At 43.1% G+C, this 27,387-nt stretch overlaps 1 protein-coding gene across 1 annotated transcript; it reads right to left on the reverse strand.

The window, feature by feature from the left end:
• Positions 1–3,483: 3,483 nt before the first annotated feature.
• On the reverse strand, positions 3,484–27,338 carry LOC128049765 (zinc finger protein 621-like). Its single transcript, XM_052642081.1, has 5 exons — positions 27,266–27,338; positions 26,492–26,575; positions 6,529–6,655; positions 5,880–5,987; positions 3,484–4,523 (listed from the first exon to the last, which is right to left on the reverse strand). The coding sequence occupies exons 2-5, from the start codon at positions 26,513–26,515 to the stop codon at positions 3,559–3,561; spliced, it is 1,224 nt and encodes a 407-aa protein (XP_052498041.1). The 5' UTR covers positions 26,516–26,575; positions 27,266–27,338; the 3' UTR covers positions 3,484–3,558.
• Between the last annotated feature and the right edge of the window lie 49 nt (positions 27,339–27,387).

The following is a 27,387-nucleotide window of genomic DNA, read 5'->3' on the forward strand; positions in this document are numbered from 1 at the left end:
GAAGTCCGTTGTATCTTATTCCTGCTAAGTTTACTGGGGGAAAAGGTCTATATTTGTTTTTAGTTTGGGGGTAATTATTTTGGTTCCCCCAACTACCACCATTCCCAACTCTGAACTGAAAGCCTTCAAATTTCCCAGGTGGATCAGTGGTAAAGAATCTGCCTGCAATGCAGGAGACCTGGATTCAATCCCTGGGTCAGGAAGATCCCCTGGACAAGGAAATGGCAACCCACTCCAGTATTCTTGGTGGAAAATCCCATGGACAGAGGAACCTGGCGGGCTACAGTTCATGGGGCTGCAGAGTCAGAACACGACTGAGTGACTTTTCACACAAAGAATGCATCCAAGACTACAAACCTTATTCCAAGCCCCACCTTCTGTCACATGCCATAGACCTTGCTACATCGCATCCTTCTGTTGTTCAGTTCCACTCATCTGCAGCATCCACTTTGTGTTCTCTTTAACCCAAGAGCTGTTGTTAAAGTGTATTAACTTTATATAAGAAAAAATATTTTCTCACTCTTTCAGTCAACATGCAAATAAGCCACAAAAACAGCAAAAAGTAGCCACTGTCCACCTCCTGGCAGTTGAGAACTCAAGGACTCTCCACAGGCCACATCAGATCTCTTTCCCCTTCCCTTTTCTTCCCTATGGACCAATTCCACTTGCTTTTCTCTCTCCTTCTAAAGTGACACCACCCAAACTATTTTTAGAGGTCTCTTTCCTGAAGACCACTGAGTTAACAGGGCAAGCCCTTTATCAATGTACACCACCAGACATCTGCTCAAGGCAGCTTTCTCAAAGCATGGTCCACACTAAGGGTCTGGGCATCACCATGGATATCCACAATCGGACACTTTGTTGTAGAGCATAAACTAACACAACATTGTAAAGCAACTATACTCTCATAAAACAGTGTTTTAAAAATCACAATCTCTGAGAGGCCAGAAAATTACTCTTTCTATACCAGGTTATTGAGACACATGGTAAAGTTTAAGAAGCACTAATTGCAATGGAGAAACATGTAGATAGAAAAACAACTTTAAAAAAACGTATGGCCCCTTCCATAAACATTTAAGGATTTACTTTAAATTTGTGCTAATACTTTACCAGCTTCCATGGTAGCTCAGCTGGGAAAGAATCCGCCTGCAATGCAGGAGACCCCAGTTCAATTCCTGGGTCAGGAAGATCCCCTGCAGAAGGGAAAGGCTATCTACTCCAGTATTCCTGGGCTCCCTGGTTGCTCAGATGGTAAAGAATCCGCCTGCAATGTGGGAGACTCAGGTTTGATCCCTGAGTTGGGAAGATCCCCTGGAGGAGGACATGACAACCCATTCCAGTGTTCTTGATTGGAGAATCCCCATGGACAGAGGAGCCTGGCGGGCTACATTCCATGAGGTCGCAAAGAGTCGAACACCACTGAGTGACTAAGCACAGCACAACAGTGCTAGGAAGGCACACGTTGGAGGTATTGTGGGTTTGGTTCCAGAGGACCATGATAAAGCAAATACAGCAAGAAAGCAAGTCACGTGAATTTTTTGGTTTCCCAGTGCATATAAAAGTTGTTTACAATCTGTGAAGTGTGTAATAGTATTATGTCCAAAAAAAAAAGGAGGAACAGCATTAATTAAAAATTATTTATTGCTAAAATATCTTAGCCATTTTCCGATAATGCAGTGTTGTCACAACCTTCAATTTGTAAAAAACACAGTATACGCAAAACAGATATAATGAGGTGCAATAAAATAAGGTATGCCTGTAATGCATAACTCAGTTCTTTTCCCAGGAATTACTTCACATAGTCCTTTGCATAGTTATAAAAGACCTCATCTAAAGTCAAAAGCAAGAACAATCCAAAGTTCTCCTTCACTAACCTGTCACAACCTCTTCAGAGTCCCTTGACCTGCAAGGAGATCAGACCAGTCCATCTAAAGGATCTCAACCCTGAGTGCTCATTGGAGGGACTGATGCTGAAGCTGAAGCTCCAATAATTCAGCTACCTGATACTAAGCTGACTCACTGGAAAAGACCCTGATGCTAGGAAAGACTGAAGGCAGAAGGAGAAGGTGGAGGACTAGCTGGTTAAAGAGCCTCACTGATCAATGGATAAGAATTTGAGCTAACTCCAGGAGACAGTGGAGGACAGAGGAGCCTGGTGGACTGCAGGTTTGCTCCCAGGTCTGGGAAGATTTCACATAATATGGGGCAACTAAGGCTACATGCCACAACTACTGAGCCCACACACCTTAGAGCCCGTGCTCCACAACAAGAGAAGCCACTGCAATGAGAAGCCCACACACCACAAGCAGAGAAAGCCCAGTGCAGCAATGAAGACCCAGTGCCAACAAAAATAAATAAATAAAAATTATTTTAAAACATTACACAGGCATGTTCAGATTTCCCCCAATCATCTGCTCCTATTTCTTTAGTAATTTGCCAAACTCATAATTTATGCTATCTGGAGAAAAGGAAATGCAGAAACCAACGCTTGCCAACAGCAAACCAGAACGCCCACCAAGAAAAATGTACACAATGGGTGGAGCAAAGATGAATGCTTTGGTGTATGTGTGCTTAGGAAACCAAAGTTAAAAGGAAACAACTGCATATCAAGAGCAAAACTTAAGATTTAAAAAACACACACCTTTCATGTTTCAAGACATGACTGCTATCAATCAGATAAATAATTGCAATCACTGTGTACATGTATTCCTTTTTTTGACTGTGCTGGGTCTTCTTTACTGCACAGGCTGTTCTCCACCTGCAGCAATTAGGGGCCACTCTCTAGTTGCAGTACACAGGCTTCTCGCGGCAGTGGCTTGTCGCAGAGCATAGGCTCCAGGGCTCTCGGGCTTCACTAGCTGACACAGGTGGGCTCAGTAGCTGCGACACAGGGGCTTACTTCCTCCACAGCATGTGGGATCTCCTGGACCAGGGATTGAACCCATTTCTCTTACATTAGGGGTGAATTCTTTATCCCTGAGCCACCCGGGAAGCCCAATACATGTTTTTTAACTGGTTATTTTACATGATTTTTTTCAGAGACGTACGAGATCCTCACTGATCTGTGTCAAAGGCAACCCAACTTCAACTGCATGAAGACACCATGAACCTTCAACCACTGAACCACCTGCATTCATTTCTAAAGGCCCTGGTTGGAAACTCAGGCCAGTTCTAAACTCTGACAGATCTCACATGCCTCCTGTTTCTCCCAGGCAGCTTCTCTCACATCACAGTGACAGATATCCCCTGACATGGGGATATCTTCTCTGAAACATCCCTAATTCACCACAGCGTCCTACCAGCACCCACGAGCAGCCCCATGATGCAGATACGGTCATTACTGTTCAAGTCTGAAAGGGACCAATACAAAAGTCAAGTGTTTCCATTTTCTACCCAGAAGCAAATATATTGTATATAACACAGTCTTTAAATGTATCTCGATTACAATGGGGTTTATGCTCAAATAGCTGGAGCATAAGTACAGTGTAAAAGCTACAGATCAAGCTGAAGGTAGGTTAGAGATCCGCTGTAACAGCCAGAGAAGTGCCAAGATAGAGGTCACGGGGGGTGAGGAGAAGGGGTCAGAATAACTGGGGAAGGCTTCACAGCAGGAGGAAGACCTTGTAAAACACGAACTACTTGGACAGGGGAAGAAAGAACCCCGGAGGCGGGCAGCAGCATGAACACGGGCCCGGAGGCAGGAATGAGGACGGCGTGTGGCAAGGCCACGGCCACAGCAGGACCAGAGCTCAGGCCCGGGAGACACCCAGGAGCTAAGGATGCAGAGGGGCCCTGGGGACGCAGCAGGGGCGGCCCGAAAGCCTTGATGGGCTTCTCCACACGGTGCCTTTTCTGATGCTGAAGAAAGCTGGGATACCACTTGAAGGCTTTTCGACACATCTTACACTCATAGGGCTTCTCTCCAGTGTGAACTCTCTGATGCTGAATGGAGGTGATCTTCTGGGTGAACGCCTTCCCACACTCCTTACACTTATAGAGCTTCTCCCCAGTGTGTAACCTCTGGTGCTGGGTCAAGGCAGTGTTGGAACTCAGACCTTTGCCACACTCCTTACATTTATAGAGCTTCTCCCCCGTGTGGATCCTCTGATGCTGGGTCAAGGCAGTTTTGGAACTCAGACCTTTGCCACACTCCTTACATTCATAGGGTCCTTTGCCAATGTGATTTTTCTCATGTATGATACAGTTCTGGCTGGACTTGAAAGCTTTGCCACACTCCTTGCACTTGAAGGGCTTTTCTCCAGTGTGCCTACTCTGATGCCGAAGGAGCTGTGAGTTATATCGGAAGATCTTCCCACATTCTTTGCATTTGTAGAACTTCATGCCACCTCGAAGTATCAGATTGGGGTTCAGACTAATAGTCTGCCACACTGCCTTGCTTTCAAAATCCAAGTGCTGAGACCCGTTCGTGAGAGGCCCTCCCACGGGCCTGCCGTGGGCCTCTGTGCCCTCAGAGGCTTGCTGCTCTACCGCTGGCTCTTCTGTCTTGATGCCCCTCTCACCACCTGACCAAAGAAACCACAAGTTTCCTCGTTACTGAACTGGAAGGGAAACGGGATCCAGCAGTCCTGGTTTTCTCTTGTAGGATGCGATATTCCAAAAATATCCCATGAGATGGTTATGAGCGTCCATAAAGGAGGATGAGAGAGACAAAGAAAAACAACAGCATAAACTGGACAAGTGATGACACTGCAGTCCAGGAAGTGCCTCTTATAAGGAAGGGCTGGGCAATGAACCAGGGCAGGTGGGGTGGGCAAGTGAGAGCTTCAAGAGTGGGAAGGAAAGGAAGCAAGAGGGGAAAAAAAGAGCAAAAAAAGGATGGGTGAGGTAAGATGGACCAGCACGAAATGCAAACAGGCTTCAAAAGAGAGAGAGGGAGACCCCCCAAGGAGGGAAAAGACATCAGTGAGATGAAGGGGAGCAGCTGAGAAGCCCAGAAACAAACAGAGAAACGATGGGTCCCAATGCCCCACCTGAAGCCAGGAAACCACCCCCAATTTTGAATTCTAAATAACAGCCTGACAATTCTATTTTTAATTATTTCATATAATATTCTAGGATAAAAGATTATTTATTTCAGAAAGTCAGTGGGAATACAAGTTGATTGGAGAACTGTAGGCCACCGTGGTTTTACTGCTAAAGAAACCACTTTTTACAGTATCACAATATGTGTGAGAAGTGAGGCCTGGAAAGTTTCTTCCTAAAGAAAAGAAAAGTGAATTCTCTCAGTCACATCCGACTCTGCGACCACACGGACTGTAGCCTGCCAGGCTCCTCCATCCATGGGACTTTTCAGGCAAGAATACTGGAGTGGGTTGCCATTTCCTTCTCCAGGGGATCTCCCCAACCAAGGGATTAAACCTAGGTCTCCCACATTGCAGGCAGATTCTTTACCATCTGAGCCACCTGGGAATGAGTAAAGAAAACCCAAATAATTACAGCCTCCCAGGACTAACTCATCAGTAAAGATTCCAGGAAATTTTAGGGTAAGTGGGTGTGTGTGTTAGGTGTAGAAATGGGGCAGTATTCTTGCCCTTTCCTCTATGGCCCCATTTAAAACAAATTCATTGTAAACCACAACACTATGGCATCAGGAACTTTAAAATACTAAAAATGATATAAACACTATAAAGGAAAATAAAATCATAGCTGTGGTACAAATCAATCAGTTTGATGCACAGAATCACACCTTATAAAGTATGGCTGAAACCCTGCCATGAAAACTGTCCTTACAGGTTTGGGACAGGAACTCAATACAGGTCAGAGGGTCAGCTACAGGGAGCTTTGCTCTCCACTGCAGAAGAAACATTTCCAGTAAACCAGGAAGGCGAAACCAGAAGGTGCTAAGTCCCCTTACTCACCTGGACAGATGCCTCTCAAATCCTCTGTTTCCCAGGGATCGGGGTCCCACGGAGCTTCCCCTCTCTCCAGCTGGGAGATCAGATCAGGTCTGGGGAATGGAGACACTACTCCAACAAGAAAGAGAGACAGACAAGTTGAGGGGAGACATCCAGAGCTGTTACTGAGATCCCTTGCCCACCCCAAGGCAGGTGAGTTGAGTTGGGGGGAGAAGAGGACTGCCTGGGGGACCAAGGAGCCACACAGGGGTTCTGAGGAAGGGGTCCAAACTGCACTCCATGGCAAGATCAGGGAGACAGTGATTCTCCCCAGGGAGAAAGTGCAAACTCGCCTTGACTCAGAAGAAAGGACATCCCCTCAGGAAGGATGAATGTACTGATATCCTGGGAGGCTCCTGCACACAGAAAAGGGCCCACATCCACAACATTACAAGGACAGAAGAATTGAGGTCTCCTGGGGGCGCCCCAAGAGTCCTTTCCCTCAGGGTCCAAAACCACACCCTTCCCTGGGAAGGAATAAAGTCCAACTTCAAAGCCAAGAGGAACCTGGGATTTCCCCACCCAGCATCTCCACAGAACCCTAAGGACTACTAGAACTCCCAAGACATCTGAGGAAGATATCAGCTATCAGAGGGCCACTGAGAGACCTTACCGAGGGAAGCCACGTTTGCGTAATTCTCCAGCATCACCTCCCTGTACAGGGCCCTCTGCGCAGAGTCCAGACTGGCCCATTGGTTCTGAGTGAAGTACACAGCCACGTCTTCAAAGGTCACCGGCTCCTGAAACAACAGGTTCCTGCTCAGGCTCTGAGTGAGGGCCGGAGGGGGCCAGTGTAAGCTTCAGGGAAGAAATGGACCTGCCAAGGTCTGTGACTCTGAGCCCCGTGGAAGGTCTGTTCTACGGACAAGAGCACTGGCTCCCACCTTCAAATGTGGGTCACCAAGGCTGTCCTACCTGCTTAGCTCTGCGGCTCTAAACCTCGGAGCCTGGCATCAGGGCCTCTCCAGGCTGTAACTGTATCAACCTCTTATGTTCCTGTCTCCATGGAGCTGTCTCTCTAGCATCGGCTGCCCTGACACACCATGGTAAAAGTTGCTCAGTTGTGTCTTTGCAACCCCATGGACTGTAGCCTGCCAGGCTCCTCTGTCCACGGAATTCTCCAAGCCAGAATACTGGAGTCATAGCCATTCCTTTCTCCAGGGGATCTTCCCAACCCAGAGATCAAGGTCAGGTCTCCTGCACTGGAGGTGGACTGTTTACCATCTGAGCCCCCAGGGAAGCCCAAGAATACTGGAGTGGGTAGTCTGTTCTTTCTCCATCAGATCTTCCTGACCCAGGAATTGAACCAGGGTCTCCTGCATTGCAGGCAGATTCTTTACCAGCTGAGTTACCAGGGAAGTCTGAGGTACCCATAACCTGTCACCTTACTCTCTGTACACCAACTACTCTCCCCGTCTCTGCTCAGCGAAAATACACGTGTACAACCACATATGTTCCCCGCCCTAGTTTCTCTCTAGCCTTCTCCACCAGCTTCCACTACATACAGAGAAGCCACTCCTTTGAAATAGTCCCACTACAGCTACACGTTTAAAACAATGAAATTAGAACTTTAACACCATCTACAAAAAGAAACTCAAAATAGATTAAATAAATGTAAGACCAGATACTATAAAACTCTTAGAGGAAAATATAGGCAGAACACTCTGAAATAAATCACAGCAATATCTTTTTCAATTCTTCTCCCAGAGTAATGGAAAGAAGAAAATGAGGCCTAATTATACTCAAAAGCCTTTGCACAGAAAAACCCAGAGTGGGAGAAAATATCGGCAAGCAATATTACCAATAAGGGATTATCTCCCAAATTTACAAACAGCTCATGTATTCAATATAAAAAAAACAAAAACCGAATCACAAATGAGCAGATCTAAACAGACATCTCCAAGGAAGACATACACATGGCCAAGAAGCACATGAAAAGATGCAACTCAAAACTACAATGAGGTATCACAATGATCAGAAGAGCCATCATCTAAAAATCTACCAACAATAAATGCTGGAGAGGGTGTGGTGAAAAGAGAACCTCCCTATACTGCTGATGGGAAAGTAAACTGACACAGACTTCGTGGAGAAGAGTACAGAGGTTCCTTAAAAAACTAAAAATAGGAATGTTCAGGAAATCCAAGATGGTGGAGGCATAAATGGACAAGGTGTACTTCTCTCTCCATGGATTCATCAGGAATATAACTTCAGACACAGATGATCTTGCAGAACACCAGATGAGAGCGAGCAGGAGTACCTGATCACCAGAAAAGTATATATAAAACCATGCAAACTCTGTAGGACAAAAGAAGTAGGGGGAAAAAGAGGAGTGTGATGAGGACTGCACCTGGAGGTGAACTGAAGGAAAGGTGAGATCCCACATTGAGGCAACCGTTTGGGACAGAGGAGAAACATTTGAGGCTGATGGGACAGTGAGGCAACTGATCTGTGATTATCTGAATGGAATGCGAATCACACGGACAATCCTTGCTGCAGCCATATGTACCCTGAACAGGGATGCTGTGTAACTTAGTGGCTCAGTTAATCCAAATTTTTGCGACCCCATGGACTGCAGCACGCCATGCTTCCCCATCCATCACCAACTCCCGGAGCTTCCTCAAACTCATATCCATCAAGCTGGTGAGCCATCCAACCATCTCGTCCTCTGCTGTCCCCTTCTCCTCCTGCCTTCAATCTTTCCCAGCATCAGGGTCTTTTCCAATGGGTCAGTTCTTCCCATCAGGTGGCCAAAGTACTGCAGCCTCAGCTTGAGCATCAGTCCTTCAAATGAACATTCAGGACTGACTTCCTTTAGGATGGACTGGTTGGATCTGCTTGAAGTCCAAGGGACGCTCAATAGTCTTCTCCAACACCACAGTTCAAAAGCATCAATTCTTTGGCGCTCATCTTTCTTTATGGTCCAACTCTCACCTCCATACATGACAACTGGAAAAATAGCTTTGACTAGATGGACCTTTGTCAGCAAAGTAATGTCTCTGCTTTTTAATATGCTGTCTAGGTTGGTCATAGCTTCTCTTCCAAGGAGCAAGTGTCTTTTAATTTCATGGCAGCAGTCACCATCTGCAGTGATTTTGGAGCCCCCCAAAATAAAGTCTGTCACTGTTTCCATTGTTTCCCCATCTATTTGCCATGAAGTGATGGGAACTGTACAAAAAAGATCTTCAAGACCCAGATAATCACGATGGTGTGATCACTCACCTAGAGCCAGACATCCTGGAATGTGAAGTCAAGTGGGCCTTAGAAAGCATCGCTACAAACAAAGCTAGTGGAGGTGATGGAATTCCAGTGGAGCTATTTCAAATCCTAAAAGATGATGCTGTGAAAGTGCTGCACTCAGTATGCCAGCATATTTGGAAAACTCAGCAGTGGCCACAGGACTGGAAAAGGTCAGTTTTCATTCCAATTCCAAAGAAAGGCAATGACAAAGAATGCTCAAACTACAGCACAATTGCACTCATCTCACACGGTAGTAAACTAATGCTCAAAATTCTCCAAGCCAGGCTTCAGCTATACAGGAACCATGAACTTCTAGATGTTCAAGCTGGTTTTAGGAAAGGCAGAGGAACCAGAGAGCAAATTGCCAACATCCACTGGATCATCGAAAAAGGAAGAGAGTGCCAGAAAAACATTCATTTTTGCTTTATTGACTATGCCAACGCCTTTGACTGTGTGGATCAAAATAAACTGTGGAAAATTCTGAAAGAGATGGGAATACCAGACCACCTGACCTGCCTCTTGAGAAACCTATATGCAGGTCAGGAAGCAACAGTTCGAACTGGACATGGAACAACAGACTGGTTCCAAACAGGAAAAGGAGTACGTCAAGGCTGTATATTGTCACCCTGCTTATTTAACTTATACGCAGAGTACATCATGAGAAAGCTGGGCTGGAAGAAGCACAACCTGGAATCAAGATTGCAAGGAGAAATATCAATAACCTCAGCTATGCAGATGATACCACCCTTATGGCAGAAAGTGAAGACGAACTAAAAAGCCTCTTGATGAAAGTGAAAGAGGAGAGTGAAAAAGTTGGCTTAAAGCTCAACATTCAGAAAAAGAAGATCATGGCATCCGGTCCCATCACTTCATGGGAAATAGATGGGGAAACAGTGGGAACAGTGTCCGACTTTATTTTTTGGGGGGTCCAAAATCACTGCAGATGGTGATTGCAGCCATGAAATTAAAAGACGCTTACTCCTTGGAAGAAAAGTTATGACCAACCTAGATAGCATATTCAAAAGCAGAGATATTACTTTGGCAACAAAGGTCCGTCTAGTCAAGGCTATGGTTTTTCCAGTGGTCATGTATGGTTGTGAGAGTTGGACTGTGAAGGAAGCTGAGCGCCGAAGAATTGATGCCTTTGAACTGTGGTGTTGGAGAAGACTCTTGAGAGTCCCTTGGACTGCAAGGAGATCCAACCAGTCCATCCTAAAGGAGACCAGTCTTGGGTATTCATTGGAAGGACTGATGCTGAGGCTGAAACTCCAGTACTTTGGCCACCTCATGCGAAGAGTTGACTCACTGGAAAAGACCCTGATGCTGGGAGGGATTGGGGGCAGGAGGAAATGGGGATGACAGAGAATGAGATGGCTTGATGGCATCACCAACTCGATGCACATGAGTCTGGGTGAACTCTGGGAGTTTGTAACGGACAGGGAGGCCTGGAGTGCTGAGATTCATGGGGTCACAAAGAGTCAGACATGACTGAGCGACTGAGCTGAACTGACGGGACCAGATCCCATGGTCTTACTTTTCTGAATGTTGAGTTTTAAGCCAGCTTTTTCACACTGCTCTTTCACTTTCATCAAGAGGTTTCATCTCTAGTTCTTCTTCGCTTTCTGCCATAAGGGTGGTGTCATCTTTGTATCTGAGGTTATTGATATTTCTCCCGGCAATCTTGACTCAACCTTGTGCTTCATCCAGCCCAGCATTTTGCATGATGTACTCTGCATATAAATAAGCAGGGTGACAATATACAGCTTTGACGTATTCCTTTCCCAATTTGGAACCATCTGATGTTCCATGTTCAGTTCTAATTGTTGCTTCTTGACCTGTACACAGACTTCTCAGGAGGCAGGTAAACTGGTATGGTATTCCCATCTCTTTAAGAATTTTCCAGTTTGTTGTGATCCACACAGTCAAAGGCTTTGACAGTCAATAAAGCAGAAGTAGATGTTTTTCTGGAACTCTCTTGCTTTTTCAGTGATCCACTGGATGCTGACAATTATCTCTGGTATCTCTGCCTTTTGTAAATCCAGCTTGAAAATCTGGAAATTCACAGTTCACGTACTGATGAAGCCTAGCTTGGAGAATTTCGAGCGTTACTTTGCTAACATGTGAAATGAGTGCACTTATGTGGTAGTTTGAACATTCTTTGGCATTGCCTTTCTTTGGGATTGGAATGAAAACTGACCTTTTCCAGTCCTGTGGCCACTGCTGAGTTTTCCAAATATGCTGGCATATTGAGTGCAGCATTTTCACAGCATCATCTTTTAGGGTTTGAAATAGCTCCACTGGAATTCCATCACCTCCACTAGCTTTGTTTGTAGTGATACAATAAGGAGTTCATGATCTTAGCCACAGTCAGCTCCCGGTCTTGTTTTTGCTGACTGTATACAGTTTCTCCATCTTTGGCTGCAAAGAACATAATCAGTCTGATTTCGGTATTGACCATCTGGTGATGTCCATGTGCAGAGTCTTATCTTGTGTTATTGGAAGAGGGTGTTTTCTATAACCAGTGTGTTCTCTTGGCAAAACTCTGTTGGCCTTTGCCTTGCTTCATTTTCTACCCCAAGGTCAAAGTTGCCTGTTCCTCCTGGTATCTCTTGACTTCCTACATTTGCATTCTAGTCCCCTGTGATGAAGAGAACAACTTTTTTTGGTGTTACTTCTAGAAGGTCTTGTAGGTCATAGAACCATTCAGCTTCTTCAGCATTAGTGGTTGGGGCACAGACTTGGATAACTGATATTGAATGGTTTGCCTTGGAAGCAAACAGAGATCATTCTGTTGTTCTTGAGACTGCAGCCAAGTACTGCATCTCAGACTCTTTTGTTGACTATGAGGGGTACTCCATTTCTTCTAAGGGATTCTTGCCCACAGTAGTAGTTATAATGGTCATCTGAATTAAGTTCGCCCATTCCAGTCCATTTCAGTTCACTGATTCCTAAAATGTCGATCTTCACTCTTGCCTTCTCCTGTTTGACTACTTCCAGTTTACCTTGATTCATGGACCTAACATTCCAGGTTCCTATGGAATACTGTTTCTTTACAGATTCACATTTTACTTCCACCACCAGTCACTTCCACAACTGGGCGTTGTTTTCGCTTTGGCTCAGACTCTTCATTCTTTCTGGAGTTTCTCCTTGGACAGGGACAGAATTCCCCTAGAAAGCATAGCAGCTGGGAGCTGGAGCTTAGCGATTTCAGAGCAATTCCGGGGCAGGGTCTACTACTGACTGCAGGGAGACGGCTGCAGTGGACATGAGGAAGGAGACTACAGTGGGAAATGCATGTGAAAGAAAGCCAGGCAAACATGGAGGCAGGGTGATACTGCTGAGTCACACACGGGGTGGAGCCGTCTTTATAGCCTCTCTCTCCCCACACATTCAACACTGGACAGATGAAAGACCCCAGAAAGGGTGGCCCTTTAAGCACCTGATGCTCTGAGCAAGAGAGAAGAATCCCACCAGCGTGGCCCTTTGGTACCTGATGTACCAAACAACAGAGAAGGACCCCAGCCAGGGTGGCCCTTTAAGTGCCTGACGCACCGAGAAACAAAAATGAACCCCAACTGGTGGATCCTGTGAGTGCCTGACATGCCAGAATCAGAGAAGGACCCTAACCCAAAGGTCCTGTAAGTGTCTCAACGGGCCAAGCAAGAGAAGAACCAGCCAGAGGCCTGTGATCACCAGCTGCCAGAGGCTAGGAGACTCTAATAGGACCATAGCTCCTTCGTCTGAGACCGCTGGTGTCCCTGAATATGGAGCACTGCCAAAATTCCCATGATCTAAGCAAGCAGCTGTGCCACCTACATGCTCAGTCCTCACTGGGGTAGAGCTGGAGAAGCTAGAAAAAGCCTTACTAGCACCATGCCTCCTGTGACAATTGCCACCGGCACCCCTGCGTATCCGGGACTGCCAGGGTCCCCGTGATGCATGCTCTCTTGCCATCTCCTCACTCGAACCCCACTGGGACAGAGCAGCCAGAGGCTAGAAAAACCTTAAGAGCACCGTCTTTCCTGCTGCCCTAGACAGTGGCTCCCCTGAGTACCTGAGACTGCCAGGGCTCCTGTGATCCAAGCAGCTACACCACCTACACACCCAGTCCTCCCCGGGGCAGATCCAGTTCCTCCAGGACAGCCTTGGGAGCAAACCCCTGTGGATGACTCACGCAGAGGTGGCGACAAAACCACAATTGAAACCCAGGGGCAGTGTGGCTAAGAAAAAGAACCCAAAACCTCCCCACCAGTGGTACAAGCTGCAGATTAAATCCACATAATCAACTAGGCAGATTTTGTGTCTATGGACTATACAAAAGGTCAATGAGAGGTCCCGCAAAAGAAAACACACTAGCATTGGCAGTTCCGGACACTGGAGGCAAGAACACGCTGGAGGAGGACCAGATTAGAGTCTGAGCTGCCCCCACAACAGATTCAGAGACCAGCCCAGTATTGGCGGGCATCCTAGGGAAAGGAGATGATCTGTGACTCACAGCAAGGGAAAGGACACTGATAGTTGAGATCAAAGAAAAAATTTATTATTCTTATATTTTAATTTATATGGTAGTTGCTTCTGGATTTTTTTTTCTTTACCTCTGTTGCTACAGTTTTTGATTTTATTAGTACTACTAAATTTATTCATGCTTTTGATAATTTATTTCCTTTAAATACACCTGACTTTATGTTGCCCTTTTGCAGTTTTGAGGGGGTTTTCCCCTTAAAAAAATTTTTTTTTAATTTATTATTTTCTACATACATTTTTGTCTGCTTTTCTTACTCCTTTCCTGTTGTTATTCTTTAATATATATCAATCTCCTTTAGCTACCTCTATTTAACTTTGCTTTTCTAGTCTTTTCTTCCTTTTCTCTCTTTTTCTCACCATGTTTATTAGTCTGTTTTGTTTTTGTTGCATTATTCCCCAGTTGGCACATTGCTTTTTCCTTTCCAGTTTATGCTTTAGTTAGTTTTGTTTTTAACTGGTTGATATCATTTTTGCTCTCCTTTGCTTGACGGATGAATATCTTCTTTTTTTTTGGACCGCTTTGGTTTTGTTTATGGGTGTATATGTGTGTCTGTTGGTGAAGGAAATGGCAACCCACTCCAGTATTCTTGCCTGGAGAATCCCCATGGACAGGAGCCTGGTGGGCTACAGTCCATGGGCTCGCAAGAATCGGACACAACTTAGCGACTACACCACCACCACCACTGTGTGTGTATGTATTCCATTACTGTGGTTACCATTTGCCTGATTTTGTATTTGCCATTTGTCTGGGGTTTGCACTTTGTCTCTTGTTTTAGTGCGCTTGTTTTAATACCCTTTAACACCAAAACAAACCACCTGTGGAATTCCACACCTGTGGAATTTCAGTTCCCAGGTCAGAGATCTGGCCCTGAGCCTTTGAAGTGGGAGCACTGACAACAAGACTCTAGACTGCCAGAAAACTCTTAACCCCAAGGAGTATTAATTAGAGAACTCCCACAAAGGCCTCCACCTGTATACAAGACCCAGCATCACCCAACTGCCAATAGCCAGTGCAGGATGCCTCACCCAAACAAACAAGACAAAAACACAAACCCAGTCACCAGCAGACAAGATTACAACCTCATACAGCCCTGCCCACCAGAGGAAAAAAAAACTTACCTCCTACCACCAAAGCACAAGCACAAGTCACACCCAACAGAAGCCTACACAAACCACTGGACCAACCTTACCCACCAAGGGCAGAAACCAAAAGGAAGAAGGAATTCGACCTCAAAGCCTGAGAAAAGGAGACCTCAAACACAGTAAGGTAAAAAAAAAAAATGAAAAGGCAGAGAAGTACTGCACAAATGAAGGAACAAACTAGAAACACACAAGACGAACTAAACAAAGAGGAAATGGGCAAACTACCTGAAAAAGACTTCAGAATAATGATAACAAAGATGTTCCAAAACCTAGAAAACAGAATGAAGAAAATGCAAGAAGCAATCAATACAATTAACACAAGTAAAATGGACACAGAAGAAATAAAGAATAAACAAACAGAGATGAATAACACAATTACTTAACTTAAAAATACTCTAGAAGGAACCAATAGTAGATTAATGGAAGCAGAAGAACAAATAAGTGAGATGGAAGATAGAATGGTGGAAGTAACTGCTGAAAAGCAGAATAAAAGAAAAAGAATGAAAAGAATTGAGGATAGCCTGGAACCTCTGGGACAACATTAAATGCATCAACATTCGAGTTATAGGGGTCCCAGAGGAAGAAGAGAAAAAGAAAGACACAGAAAAATTTTGAAGACATTATAGTTGAAAACTTCCCCAGTATGGGAAAGGAAATAGTTAATCAAGCCAAGAAGTGTAGAGAGGCCCATATAGGAAAAACCAAAGGAGAAACACGTTGAGACACATACTAATCAAGCTGACAAAGATAAACACAAAGAATATTAACAGCAGCAAGGGAAAAGCGATAAGTAACATATAAGGGAAAACTCATACGATTAACAGAGATCTTTCAGTGGAAACTCACAGGCCAGAGGGGATGGCAGGATACATTTGAAGTACTGAAAGAAAATGTCTACAACCAACATTGCTCTACCCAGCAAGGATCTCATTCTAAATCAATGGAGAAATCAAATGCTTTACAGACAAGCAAAAGTTAAGAGAATTTAGCTTCACCAAACCAGCTTTACAAAAAATATTAAAGGGTCATATATAAGCAACAAACACAAGAGAAAGGAAAGACTTATGAAAACAAACCCAAAACAATTAAATGTTTTAATTCACATTTTAAAAATGTCAATAGGAACATATACATCAATAATTACTTTTAAATGTGAATGGATTAAACACGCCAACCAAAAGATACAGACTGGCTGAATGGAAACAAAAACAAGATCCATGTATATGCTGTCTACAATAGACCCACTTCAGACCTAGAGATACATATAGACTGAAAGTAAAATGATGAAAAAAGATACTCCATGCAAATGGAAATCAAAAGAAAGCTGGAGTAGTGATTCTCAATGTCAGACAAAACAGACATTAAAATAAAGAAGATTACAAGAGGTAAAGAAGGACACTACATAATGATCAAGGGATCAATCCAAGAAGACATTAAGACTGTAAATATCTATGCACCCAACATGAGTGTCTTGCCCATGAGTGTACAGGGGTCTCCAGCAGAGGCATGGGTCAGTGGTGGCCCACTGCATGCCTGGGAGCACTGAGTATGCCTGCACAAGACCTTCTGAAGGAGCTCCCCATTATCTTCATTACTTCCATCATAGTTTGGCCTCAGGTGAAACAGAGAGGGAACACAGCCACTCAGGAACATAAAATTGGACTGAAGATTTGCTGGGCAGGGCCCCGCCCATCAGAGCAAGACCCAGTTTCCCACTCAGTCAGTATCTCCCATGAATCTTCCATTAGCCTCTTATACTTATCCATCAGAGGGCAGTTCAGTTCAGTCTCAGTCCTGTCTGACTCTGCAACTCCATGGACAGCAGCACGCCAGGCTTCCCTGTCCATCACCAACTCCCAGAGCTTATTCAAACTCACGTCCATCAAGTCGGTGATGCCATCCAACCTTCTCATCCTCTGTCTTCCCCTTCTCCTGCCTTCAATCTTTCCCAGCATCAGGGTCTCTTCAATGAGTCAGTTCTTCGCGTCAGATGGCCAAAGGATTGGAGCTTCATCTTCAGCATCAGTCCTTCCAATGAATAATCAGGAATGATTTCCTTTAGGATTGGCTGGTTTGATCTCCTTGCAGTCCAAGACACTCTCAAGAGTCTTCTCCAATACCACAGTTCCTGGGTCTGGAAAATCCCCTGGAGAAAGAAATGGCAACCTTCTCCAGTATTCTTGCCTGGAGAATCCCATCGACAGCGGAGCCTGGCAGGCTACAGTCCACGGATAGCAAGAGTTGGACATGACTTAGCGACTACACCACCACCACCACAGTTCGAAAGTATCACTTCTTCGGTGCTCAGCTTTCTTCATGGTCCAACTCTCATATCCATACATGACTACCAGGAAAACCATAGCTTTGACTAGACGGACCTTTGTTGGCAAAGTAATGTCTCTGCTTTTTAATATGCTGTCTAGATTGGTCACAGCTTTTCTTCCAAAGAGCGAGCATCTTTTCATTGCATGGCTGTAGTCACCATCTGCAGTGATTCTAGAGTGGAAAAAAATAAAATCTCTCACTGTTTCCATTGTTTCCCCATCTATTTGCCATGAAGTGATGGGACAGGATGCTACATCAGAGGGCAGACAGAATGAAAACTACAATCACAGAAAACTAATCAAACTGATCACATGGATCACAGCCTTGTCTAATTCAATGGAACTATGAGCCATGCCATGTAGGGCTACCCAAGATGGATGGGTCATGGTGGAGAGTTCTGACAAAACGTGGTCCACTGGAAAAGGGAATGGCAAACCACTTCATATATTCTTGCCTTGAGAACCTCATGAACATTTGAAAAAGCGAAAAGATAGGACACTGAAAGATGAACTCCCCAGATCGGTAGGTGCCCAATATGCTACTGGAGAACAGTGGAGAAATAACTCCAGAAAGAATGAAGAGATAGAATCAAAGTAAAAACAACACCCAGTTGTGGATGTGACTGGTGATGGAAGTAAAGTCCGGTGCTGTAAAGAAACAGTATTCCAAAAAACAAAAGAAAGAAACAGTATTCCATAGGAACCTGGAATGTTAGGTCCATGAATCAAGGTAAACTGGAAGTAGTCAAACAGGAGAAGGCAAGAGTGAAGATCGACATTTTAGGAATCAGTGAACTGAAATGGACTGGAATGGGCGAACTTAATTCAGATGACCATTATAACTACTACTGTGGGCAAGAATCCCTTAGAAGAAATGGAGTACCCCTCATAGTCAACAAAAGAGTCTGAAATGCAGTACTTGGCTGCAGTCTCAAGAACAACAGAATGATCTCTGTTTGTTTCCAAGACAAACCATTCAATATCAGTTATCCAAGTCTGTGCCCCAACCACTAATGCTGAAGAAGCTGAATGGTTCTGTGAAGACCTACAAGACCTTCTAGAAGTAACACCAAAAAAAGTTGTTCTCTTCATCACAGGGGACTAGAATGCAAATGTAGGAAGTCAAGAGATACCAGGAGGAACAGGCAACTTTGACCTTGGGGTAGAAAATGAAGCAAGGCAAAGGCCAACAGAGTTTTGCCAAGAGAACACACTGGTTATAGAAAACACCCTCTTCCAATAACACAAGATAAGACTCTGCACATGGACATCACCAGATGGTCAATACCGAAATCAGACTGATTATGTTCTTTGCAGCCAAAGATGGAGAAACTGTATACAGTCAGCAAAAACAAGACCGGGCGCTGACTGTGGCTCAGATCATGAACTCCTTATTGCAAAATTCAGGCTTAAATTGAAGAAAGTAGGGAAAACCACTTTTTTTCACTCTTGAAAAAGCAAGAAAGTTCCAGAAAAACATCTACTTCTGCTTTATTGACTGTGTCAAAGCCTTTGACTGTGTGGATCACAACAAACTGGAAAATTCTTAAAGAGATGGGAATATCATGCCAGTTTACCTGCCTCCTGAGAAATCTGTGTACAGGTCAAGAAGCAACAGTTAGAACTGAACATGGAACATCAGATGGTTCCAAATTGGGAAAGGAATACGTCAAAGCTGTATATTGTCACCCTGCTTATTTATATGCAGAGTACATCATGCAAAATGCTGGGCTGGATGAAGCACAGGTTGAATCAAGACTGCTGGGAGAAATATCAATAACCTCAGATACAAAGATGACACCACCCTTATGGCAGAAAGTGAAGAGGAACTAAAATGAAACCTCTTGATGAAAGTGAAAGAGCAGTGTGAAAAAGCTGGCTTAAAACTCAACATTCAGAAAAGTAAGATCATGGCATCCAGTCCCATCACTTCATGGCAAATAGATGGGGAAACAATGGAAACAGTGACAGACTTTATTTTGGGAGGCTCCAAAATCACTGCAGATGATGACTGCAGTCATGAAATTAGAAGATACTTGCTCCTTGAAAGAAAAGCTATGACCAACCTAAGCAGCATATTAAAAAGTAGAGACATTACTTTGCTGACAAAGGTCCATCTAGTCAAAGCTATGGTTTTTCCAGTTGCCGTGTATCCTGTTGTCATGTATGGAGGTGAGAGTTGGACCAGTCCTGAATATTCATTGGACAGACTGATGCTGAAGCTGAAACTCCAATACTCTGGCCACCTGATGCAAAGAACTGCCTCACTGGAAAAGATCCTGATGCTGGGAAAGATTGAAGGTGGGAGAAGAAGGGGACAAGAGAGGATGAGATGGTTGGAAGGCATCACTGACTCAATAGACATGAGTTCTAATAAGCTCCAGGAGTTTTTGATTGACAAGAAAGCCTGGCGAGCTGCAGTCCATGGGGCAGCAAATGCTGGACACAACTAGGAACTGAACTGAACTGAACCCAACACAGGAGCACCTCAATACATAAGGCAAATAATAACAGACATAAAAAGGAAATTGATAGCAACACAATAATAGTAGGGGACTTTAACACCCTCTTACACCAATGGACAGATCATCAAAACAGAAAATAAGGAAACACAAACCTTAAATGAAATATTAGACAAAATGAACCTAATTGATATCTTCAGAACTTTCCACCCAAATGCAAAGAATACACTTTCTTCTGAAGTGTACATGGAACATTCCCCAAGAGAGACCACATCTTGGGTTCCAGATCAAACCTCAGTAAATTCAAAAAAATTGAAATCATATCAAGCATCTTTTCTGACCGAACTCTATGAGACTAGATATAAATTACAGGGAAAAAAACCTGTAAAGAAAAACACAAACATGGAGATTAAACAATAAGCTTCTATATAACAAACAGGTTACTGAAGAAATCAAAAAATTCCTAGAAACAAATAACAATGAAAACACAACAACTCAAAACCTATGGGATACAGCAAAAGCAGTTCTAAGAGGGACTTTTATAGCAATACAATCCTACCTCAAGAAACAGTAAAACATCGAATAGACAACCTAACTTTACACCTAAAACAACTGGAAAAAGAACAACAACAACAAAAAAAAAAAACCCCAAAGTTAGGAGAAGGAAAGAAATCTTTATGATTTTATGATCTTTATGATTGGAGCAGAAATAAATAAAAAAGAAATGAAGGAAGTAATAATAAAGATTAATAAAACTAAAAGCTGGTTCTTTGAGAAAATAAGCAAAACTAACAAACCATTAGCCAGACTCATCAAGAATAAAAGGGAGAAGAATCAAATCAACAAAATTAGAAATGAAAAAAGTAGAGGTTACAACAGACAACACAGACACACAAAGGATCATAAGAGACTATTACGAGCAACTATATGCCAATAAGGGCTTCCCTTGTGGCTCAGATGGTAAAGAATCCACCTGCAATGTGGGAGACCTGGGTTCAGTCCCTGGGTTGGGAAGATTGCCTGGAAAAGGGAAAGGCTACCCACTCCAATATTCTGGCCTGGAGAGTTCCATGGACTGTATAGTCCATGACATCGCAAAGATTCGACATGACTGAGAAACTTTCACTTAGCTTCACTGCATATGCCAATAAAATGGACAACCTGGAAGAAATGGATAGATTCTTAGAAAAGTTCACTCTCGAAGACTTAACCAGGAAGAAGTAGAAATTATGAATAAGCCAATTACAAGCACTAAAATAGAAACTGTAATAAAAAATCTCCCCCAAAACAAAAGCCCAGGGCCAGATGGCTTCACAGGTGAATTCTATCAAACATTTAAAGAAGAACTAATCCCTAACCTTCTAAAACTCCTCCAAAAATTGCAGAGGAAGGAACACTTCCAAACTCATTCTACGAGTTTACCCTCACCCTGATACCAAAAACCAGACAAAGAAAACCCCAAAAAGGAAAATTATAGGCCAATATCACTGATGAACATAGATGCAAATTCTAGCAAACAGAATTCAACACCACATTAAAAAGATCATACACCATGATCAAGTCAGGTTTATCCCAGGGATACAAGGGTTCTTTAATATATGCAAATCAATCAATGTGATACACCATATTAACAAACTGAAAGATAAAAATCTTAGGATAACCTCAATAGATGCAGAAAAAGCTCTCAATAAAATTCAACACCCATTTATGGTAAAAAAAAAAAAAAAACTCTTCAAAAAATGCGCATAGAAGGAACCTATCTGAACATAAAGCCCATGTATGATAAACCCACAGCAAACATTCTTCTCAATGGTGAAAAAACGAAAGCATGCCCCCTAAGATCAGGAACAAAACAAGGGTGCCCACTCTCGCCACTATTACTCAACATAGTTTTGGAAGTGCTAGCTATGGCAATCAGAGAAGAAAAAGAAATAAAAGGAATCCAGATTGGAAAAGAAGAAGTAAAACTCTGTTTGCAGATGACATGATACTATACATAGAAAACCCTAAAGATACTATCAGTGAACTTAATAAAGTGGTAGGATACAAAATCAATACACAGAAATCACTTGCATTTCTACATACTAACAAAGAAATATTAGAAAGAGAAATTAAATAATCAATCCCATTTACCATTGCAATAAAAAGAATAAATACATAGGGACAAACCTACCTAAGGAGACAAAAGAGCTGTATAAAGAAAACTATAAGACACTGAGGAAAGAAATCAAAGATGACATAAACAGATGGAGAGATATTCCATGTTCCTGGGTCGAAAGAATCAATATTGTGAAAATGATTATACTACCAGATGTAAGCCACAGATGCAAAGCAATCCCTATCAAATTATAAATGGCATTTTCCCCACTAGAACAAAATATCTCACAATTCATAAAGAAACACAAATGATTCCGAATAGCCAAAGCAATTTGGAGGAAGAATGGAACTGGAAGAATCAACCTTCCTTGCTTCAGACTATACTACAAAGCTATAGTCATCAGAACAGTATGGTACTGGCACAAAAAACAGAAATATAGACCAGTGGAACAAGATAGAAATCCCAGAGATAAACCTATGCACCTATGGATACCTTATTTTTGACAAAGGAAGCAAGAATATACAATGGGGCAACGACAGTCTTTTCAATAAGTGCTGCTGGGAAAACTGGACAGCTATGTGTAAAAGAATGAAACTAGAACACTTCCTAACGCCATACACAAAGATAACCTCAAAATGGATTAAAGACCTAAATGTAAGACTAGAAACTATAAAACTCCTGGAGGAAAACATAGACAGGACACTCTATGACATAAATCACAGCAAAATCCTCTATGACCCATCTCCTAGAGTAATGGAAATAAAAACAAACAAGTGGGACCTAATTAAACTTAAAAGCTTTTGCACAGCAAAGGAAACTATAAACACGGTGAAGAAACAACCCTCAAAATGGGGGGAAAAAAACAGCAAATGCAACAACTGACAAACGATTAATTTCCAAAATATACAAGCAGCTTATACCACTCAATACCAGAAAAACAAACAACTCTATGAAAACATGAGCAAAAGACCTAAACAGACATTTCTCCAAAGAAGATATACAGACGGCTAATAAACACATGAAAGGTGCTCAACATTGCTCACTGCATTAGAGAAACGCAAATCAAAACTACAATGAGATCTCATTTCACACCGGTCAGAATGGTTATCATAAAAAAATCAACAAACAATAAATGCTGGAAAGGGTGTGGAGAAAAGGGAACCCTCTTGCACTGTTGGTGGGAATGCAAATTGATACAGCCACTATGGAGAACAGTATGAAGATTCCTCACAAAACTAGAAATAAAATTATCATATGACCCAGCAATACCAATACTAAGCATATATCCTGAGGAAACCGAAACTGAAAAAGACACATGTAACCCAATGTTCGTTGCAGCTCTATTTACAATAGCTAGGACACGGAAGTAATCTAGATGTCCATTGACAGATGAATGTATAAAGAAGCTGTGCTACATATATACAGTGGTTTATTACTCAGTCATAAATAGGAACACATTTGAGTCAGTCCTAATGAGGTGGATAAACCTAGACCTATTATACAGAGTGAAGTAAGGCAAAAAGAGAAAAACAATTACCATATACTAATGCTTAAAAATGGAATCTAGAAAGATGGTACTGATGAAACTATCTGCAGAGAAGCAGTGGAGACACAGACTTTGAGAACAGACTTATGGACATGCCTGGGGGTAGGAGAGGAGGAGAGATTGGGAGGTATGGAGGGAGTAATATGGAAACATACACTACCATATGTAAAACATACAGCCAACGGGAATTTGCTGTATGACTCAGAGAACTCAAACTGCGGCTCTGTAACAACCTAGAGGGGTGGGATGAGGAGGGAGGTGGGAGGGATGGTCAAGTGGGAGGGAACATGGGTAAACCTATGGCTGACTCATGTTGATGTTTGGCAGAAACCAATGCAATACTGTAAAGCAATTATCCTTCAATTAAAAATAAATAAATTTTTTAAAAAGATTGGAGAAGGCACATAAATATAGGAAAGCAACATAAATATCTTTGCTTGCAGATGAAATAGCTATCTTTTTAAAAAATATCCAAGACCCAAGACAATGAAAAACATTTAAAACTGACAGAATAATTCATTAAGTTACCTAGATATAGGATAAACGAACCAAAATGATTAGTTGTATCACCGTAAATAGTCAAAAAACAAAACGGGAGAAAATAAGATGCCATTCATATGAAAAGAGCTAAAAACAGACCCAACAAAAACCAAGATGAAGAAAACTAAACGTCTACTAAATAAAAGAGGAACTGAATAAATTATAATATACAGTGTTTCTAAATGGGAAGAATCAAACTTGTAAAGAAGTCAATCCCAAATTTTGCCTATGATTCCAATAAAATCAACTTCTTCACCAAAAAAAAAAAAAATCAATGAGATTTATGCAGCAGTTGAGGTTCATTTAAAGTCATCTGAAAAAAAAGTAACACATCATAGAGCTGAGAAGGTTTTGAAGGAAATACATTTTTGAAAGAAAAGATGAGGGGGAATTAAACACTACCTTAAAAGGACAATACTTCAAGGAGATGAGAATACAAGTCACAGATAGTGAGAAAACATTTAAAGAGACGTACATAATAAAGGACTATTATCCAAAATACACAAAGAACTCTAAAAACTCAACAGGAAAATGAACCCAATGAAAAAGTAGGCAAAAGACCGGAACAGAAATGTCACCAAAGAAGTTATACAGATGGCAAACAAGTGTACTAAAAGATACTCTACAACTTATGTGTTCAGGAAAATGCAAATTAAAACAATGAGATATCCCAACAAACCTACTAGAATGACCAAAATCTGAAACACTACCACCACTAAACACTGGTGAGGATGTGGAGCAACATGAACTCTCATTCACTGCTGGTGAAAATACAAACTGGTGCAGTCACTTTGAAAGACAGTTTAACAGCTCCTTACAAAACTAGAATAAACAAATTCTAACCATATGATCCATCAATCATACTCCTTGGTATCTTCCCAATGAGCTAAAAACTTATGGCCACACAAAAACAAGCACAAAGACGTTTATAGCAGCTTTATTCACAACTGCCAAAACTTGGAAGCAAACAATTGGTCCTTCAGTAGGTGAATAAATTGTGGTACAATCAATCAATGGAGTATTATAGAGCGCTAAAAAGAAAACAAGCTATCAAGCCATGAAGTCACACAGGAACCTGAAATGAATACTACTGAATGAGTGAAACCAACATGAAAAGGTAGGATGCCAACTACACAGAATTGCGGAAAAAGCAAAAAGATCAACAGTTGCCAGGGAGGGAGGGCAGGACACAGGATTTTTAGAGCCTGTGAAAAGACACTGTATGATATGATAATAGTAAATACACATCATTTATACACATGTAACCACAGAATGTACAACACCAAGAATGAACCCTAGTGCAAGTTATGGACTCTGGGTGACTATGTCAACGTAGGTTCATCAGTTGAATTCATGTACCACTCTGATAATGGGCTATCGACGTATAGGGGCAGAAAGCATTTGGGGACTCTGTGCTTTCTGTGCAATTATGCAATGAACCTAAAATTTCTCACTGGGAAAAAAAAGAGTCTACTAAAAGAAAGATGAGAGAGCAGGGAGAGCAATACCTTACCTGGACTGCAGCAACCTCCTAATTGACTCACACTCTTGCATCAAACTCACCACTATGGGCCAAAAATCGTTTTGATATGTAAATCCATCCCTTTCACATGCCCTGCTTAAAATCGTTTAGGGTCTTCCTACTGAACTCAGAAGTGAAACCAGAATCTTCACAGTGACCTCCAAAACAGGTGCTTAATTGTCCCACCTCACAATAAACTACTTCCTCTAACCTCTGTCTCTAGAATGCACCCAGCTTTCTCCCCTACCTCAGGGCTGATGCATTTGCTATACTCTCTGGAAAGTTCAGCTTTGGCTCTCTCTCCAGTAGTTCTCCAGCCTATTTTTACTTCTTTCTTGAGGTCTCCAGCTCATGTGACCACTTCCATGAGGGATTCCCTGACGACCAGCTTCAAAGGGAGCTTCTTTGAGGCTTCTCAAATTTGAGAGGAGGCATAAGAATCACCCACAGAACTTGCTACAAGATTCCTGACCCGACCTACCCTCCTCCCCAGTATGATTACTGATCTAGGGTGGCACCTAGCAATTTGCAATTTTAATAAGCACCCAAGTGATGCTGATGCTGCCCATCTGTGGACCTCACTGCTAGGAAGCACTGTACTTGAGCAACAGGTACTTATATCAACTTACTTGTTTTTGGTAAAGTACCCTCCATGAGAACGGAGAACTCGTCTGCATTATTCAGCACTATGTGCCTAATCTGAAAGCACATATGCAAAGAACAATGCAGGTCTCTCCGGGATACACCTACTATTTGCGGAGCAATCTCTTCAACTGAGAATTTTTCTCAAGCGGTTTCTCACCTAGCAACCTAATTTTATTTTTTGCTAATCCCATATTCCTAATTTATCCTCCACCCCCAACATGCTTCCCTTTAGGCAAAGTTGTTTTCTGTATTTATGCAAACAACTTTTATTTGTAGAATATCTCAAATGATCTCGATTTTCATGTTCTGGGGAAATTTCTTGACACGGGTCCCCCCTTTTCTACTTAAAACCTATATATCCAAACTCTTCACTCTACACACAACTCTTACCTCCTCCACCACGTATTTACAACCTTAGCCCTGGGGATGGACTCAAGAGGGAAACCAAACCCTCGCCAAGTTAGGCCTTTTCGGTCCCTTCCTAATGACCTGATAGCTAATGTGACTTTTAAGACTGAAATGAAGGTAGGCTCACCTGAGGCCAAGTGGTTTGGAGCATGGCTGATGTCCCCTGGCTCTGTGCACTCCTCCCGCTTTGGAAAAGCAAGAACCTTAAAAGCTAAGAGAAGAAGAGCCATGAGCGCAATGGTCCCTTTTCTACATCACCAACAACCGCCCACAGTCTTCCACCTCATTTCCAGCATTGGCAGGAGTGCAGGGGCTGATGGCCCCCACCTCCTCATGAATTGGTCTAGCTGGTATTCGGGACAATCCACCACCTGTCTCTTCTGCCCAAGAGCGCTCCTGGGACCATTCACACCGAGCGGACCGAGACACACATGGCGAACTAGGCCCCTACAGTGCTGAGTCTGAACAACTTAGAAACCTAATAAAGTGCTTATGGGGACCACGTCATTGACTCCCAAAAGTGCCTATGGAGAGGAGACAAAGGTGGCTGGATTTGGACTGAGTGAAATATTCAGGGTCACAAGAGCTATCAGGGGACGGCAGACCCTAACAGGCTCTCCACCCAAGCAAGCAGGAGACCCCAAACATCAGATACTTCAGTACCGGCCACGGGGATCTGTTGGGCCAACTTCTTTTAAACAAAGAGGATCACGCCTCGGTGGCAAAGGTCTGGACCGGGACTCTAGGAGGCTCCGCAGCCATCTCTGCGGCTTCTGTGAGGCCGAGACGCCGGGGCATCCGGTCAGAGAGGAGTTCAGGGGCAGCGTGCTGACGAGGCGCTAAGGAAAACGAGGAAGCCGGCGCCGGACGAGACTGGCAGGAAAAACTCGCCAGAACCTACCCTCTTCCCCTCCGAACCCCAAGAAGCACTCTCACAGCCCACACAGAAACGAGCACTGGCGCCCAGCGCACTTCTGGGCAGCGCATTTAGGTGGTCCAGGCGGCGCGACCTCACGTGACCCG

This window comes from Budorcas taxicolor, chromosome 1 (assembly GCF_023091745.1).
Source record: "Budorcas taxicolor isolate Tak-1 chromosome 1, Takin1.1, whole genome shotgun sequence".
NCBI lineage: Eukaryota > Metazoa > Chordata > Mammalia > Artiodactyla > Bovidae > Budorcas > Budorcas taxicolor.

What these genes read in the sequence shown, in the direction of transcription:
- LOC128049765 (XM_052642081.1), bottom strand. Translation starts at nt 26,515, where the DNA reads ATGCTCCAAACCACTTGGCCTCAG. An exon ending in CGCAAACGTGGCTTCCCTCG is followed by an intron (nt 5,988 to 6,528) that starts GTAAGGTCTCTC and finishes TTCTTGTTGGAG; the next exon opens with TAGTGTCTCCATTCCCCAGA. An exon ending in TTTGAGAGGCATCTGTCCAG is followed by an intron (nt 4,524 to 5,879) that starts GTGAGTAAGGGG and finishes TTCTTTGGTCAG; the next exon opens with GTGGTGAGAGGGGCATCAAG.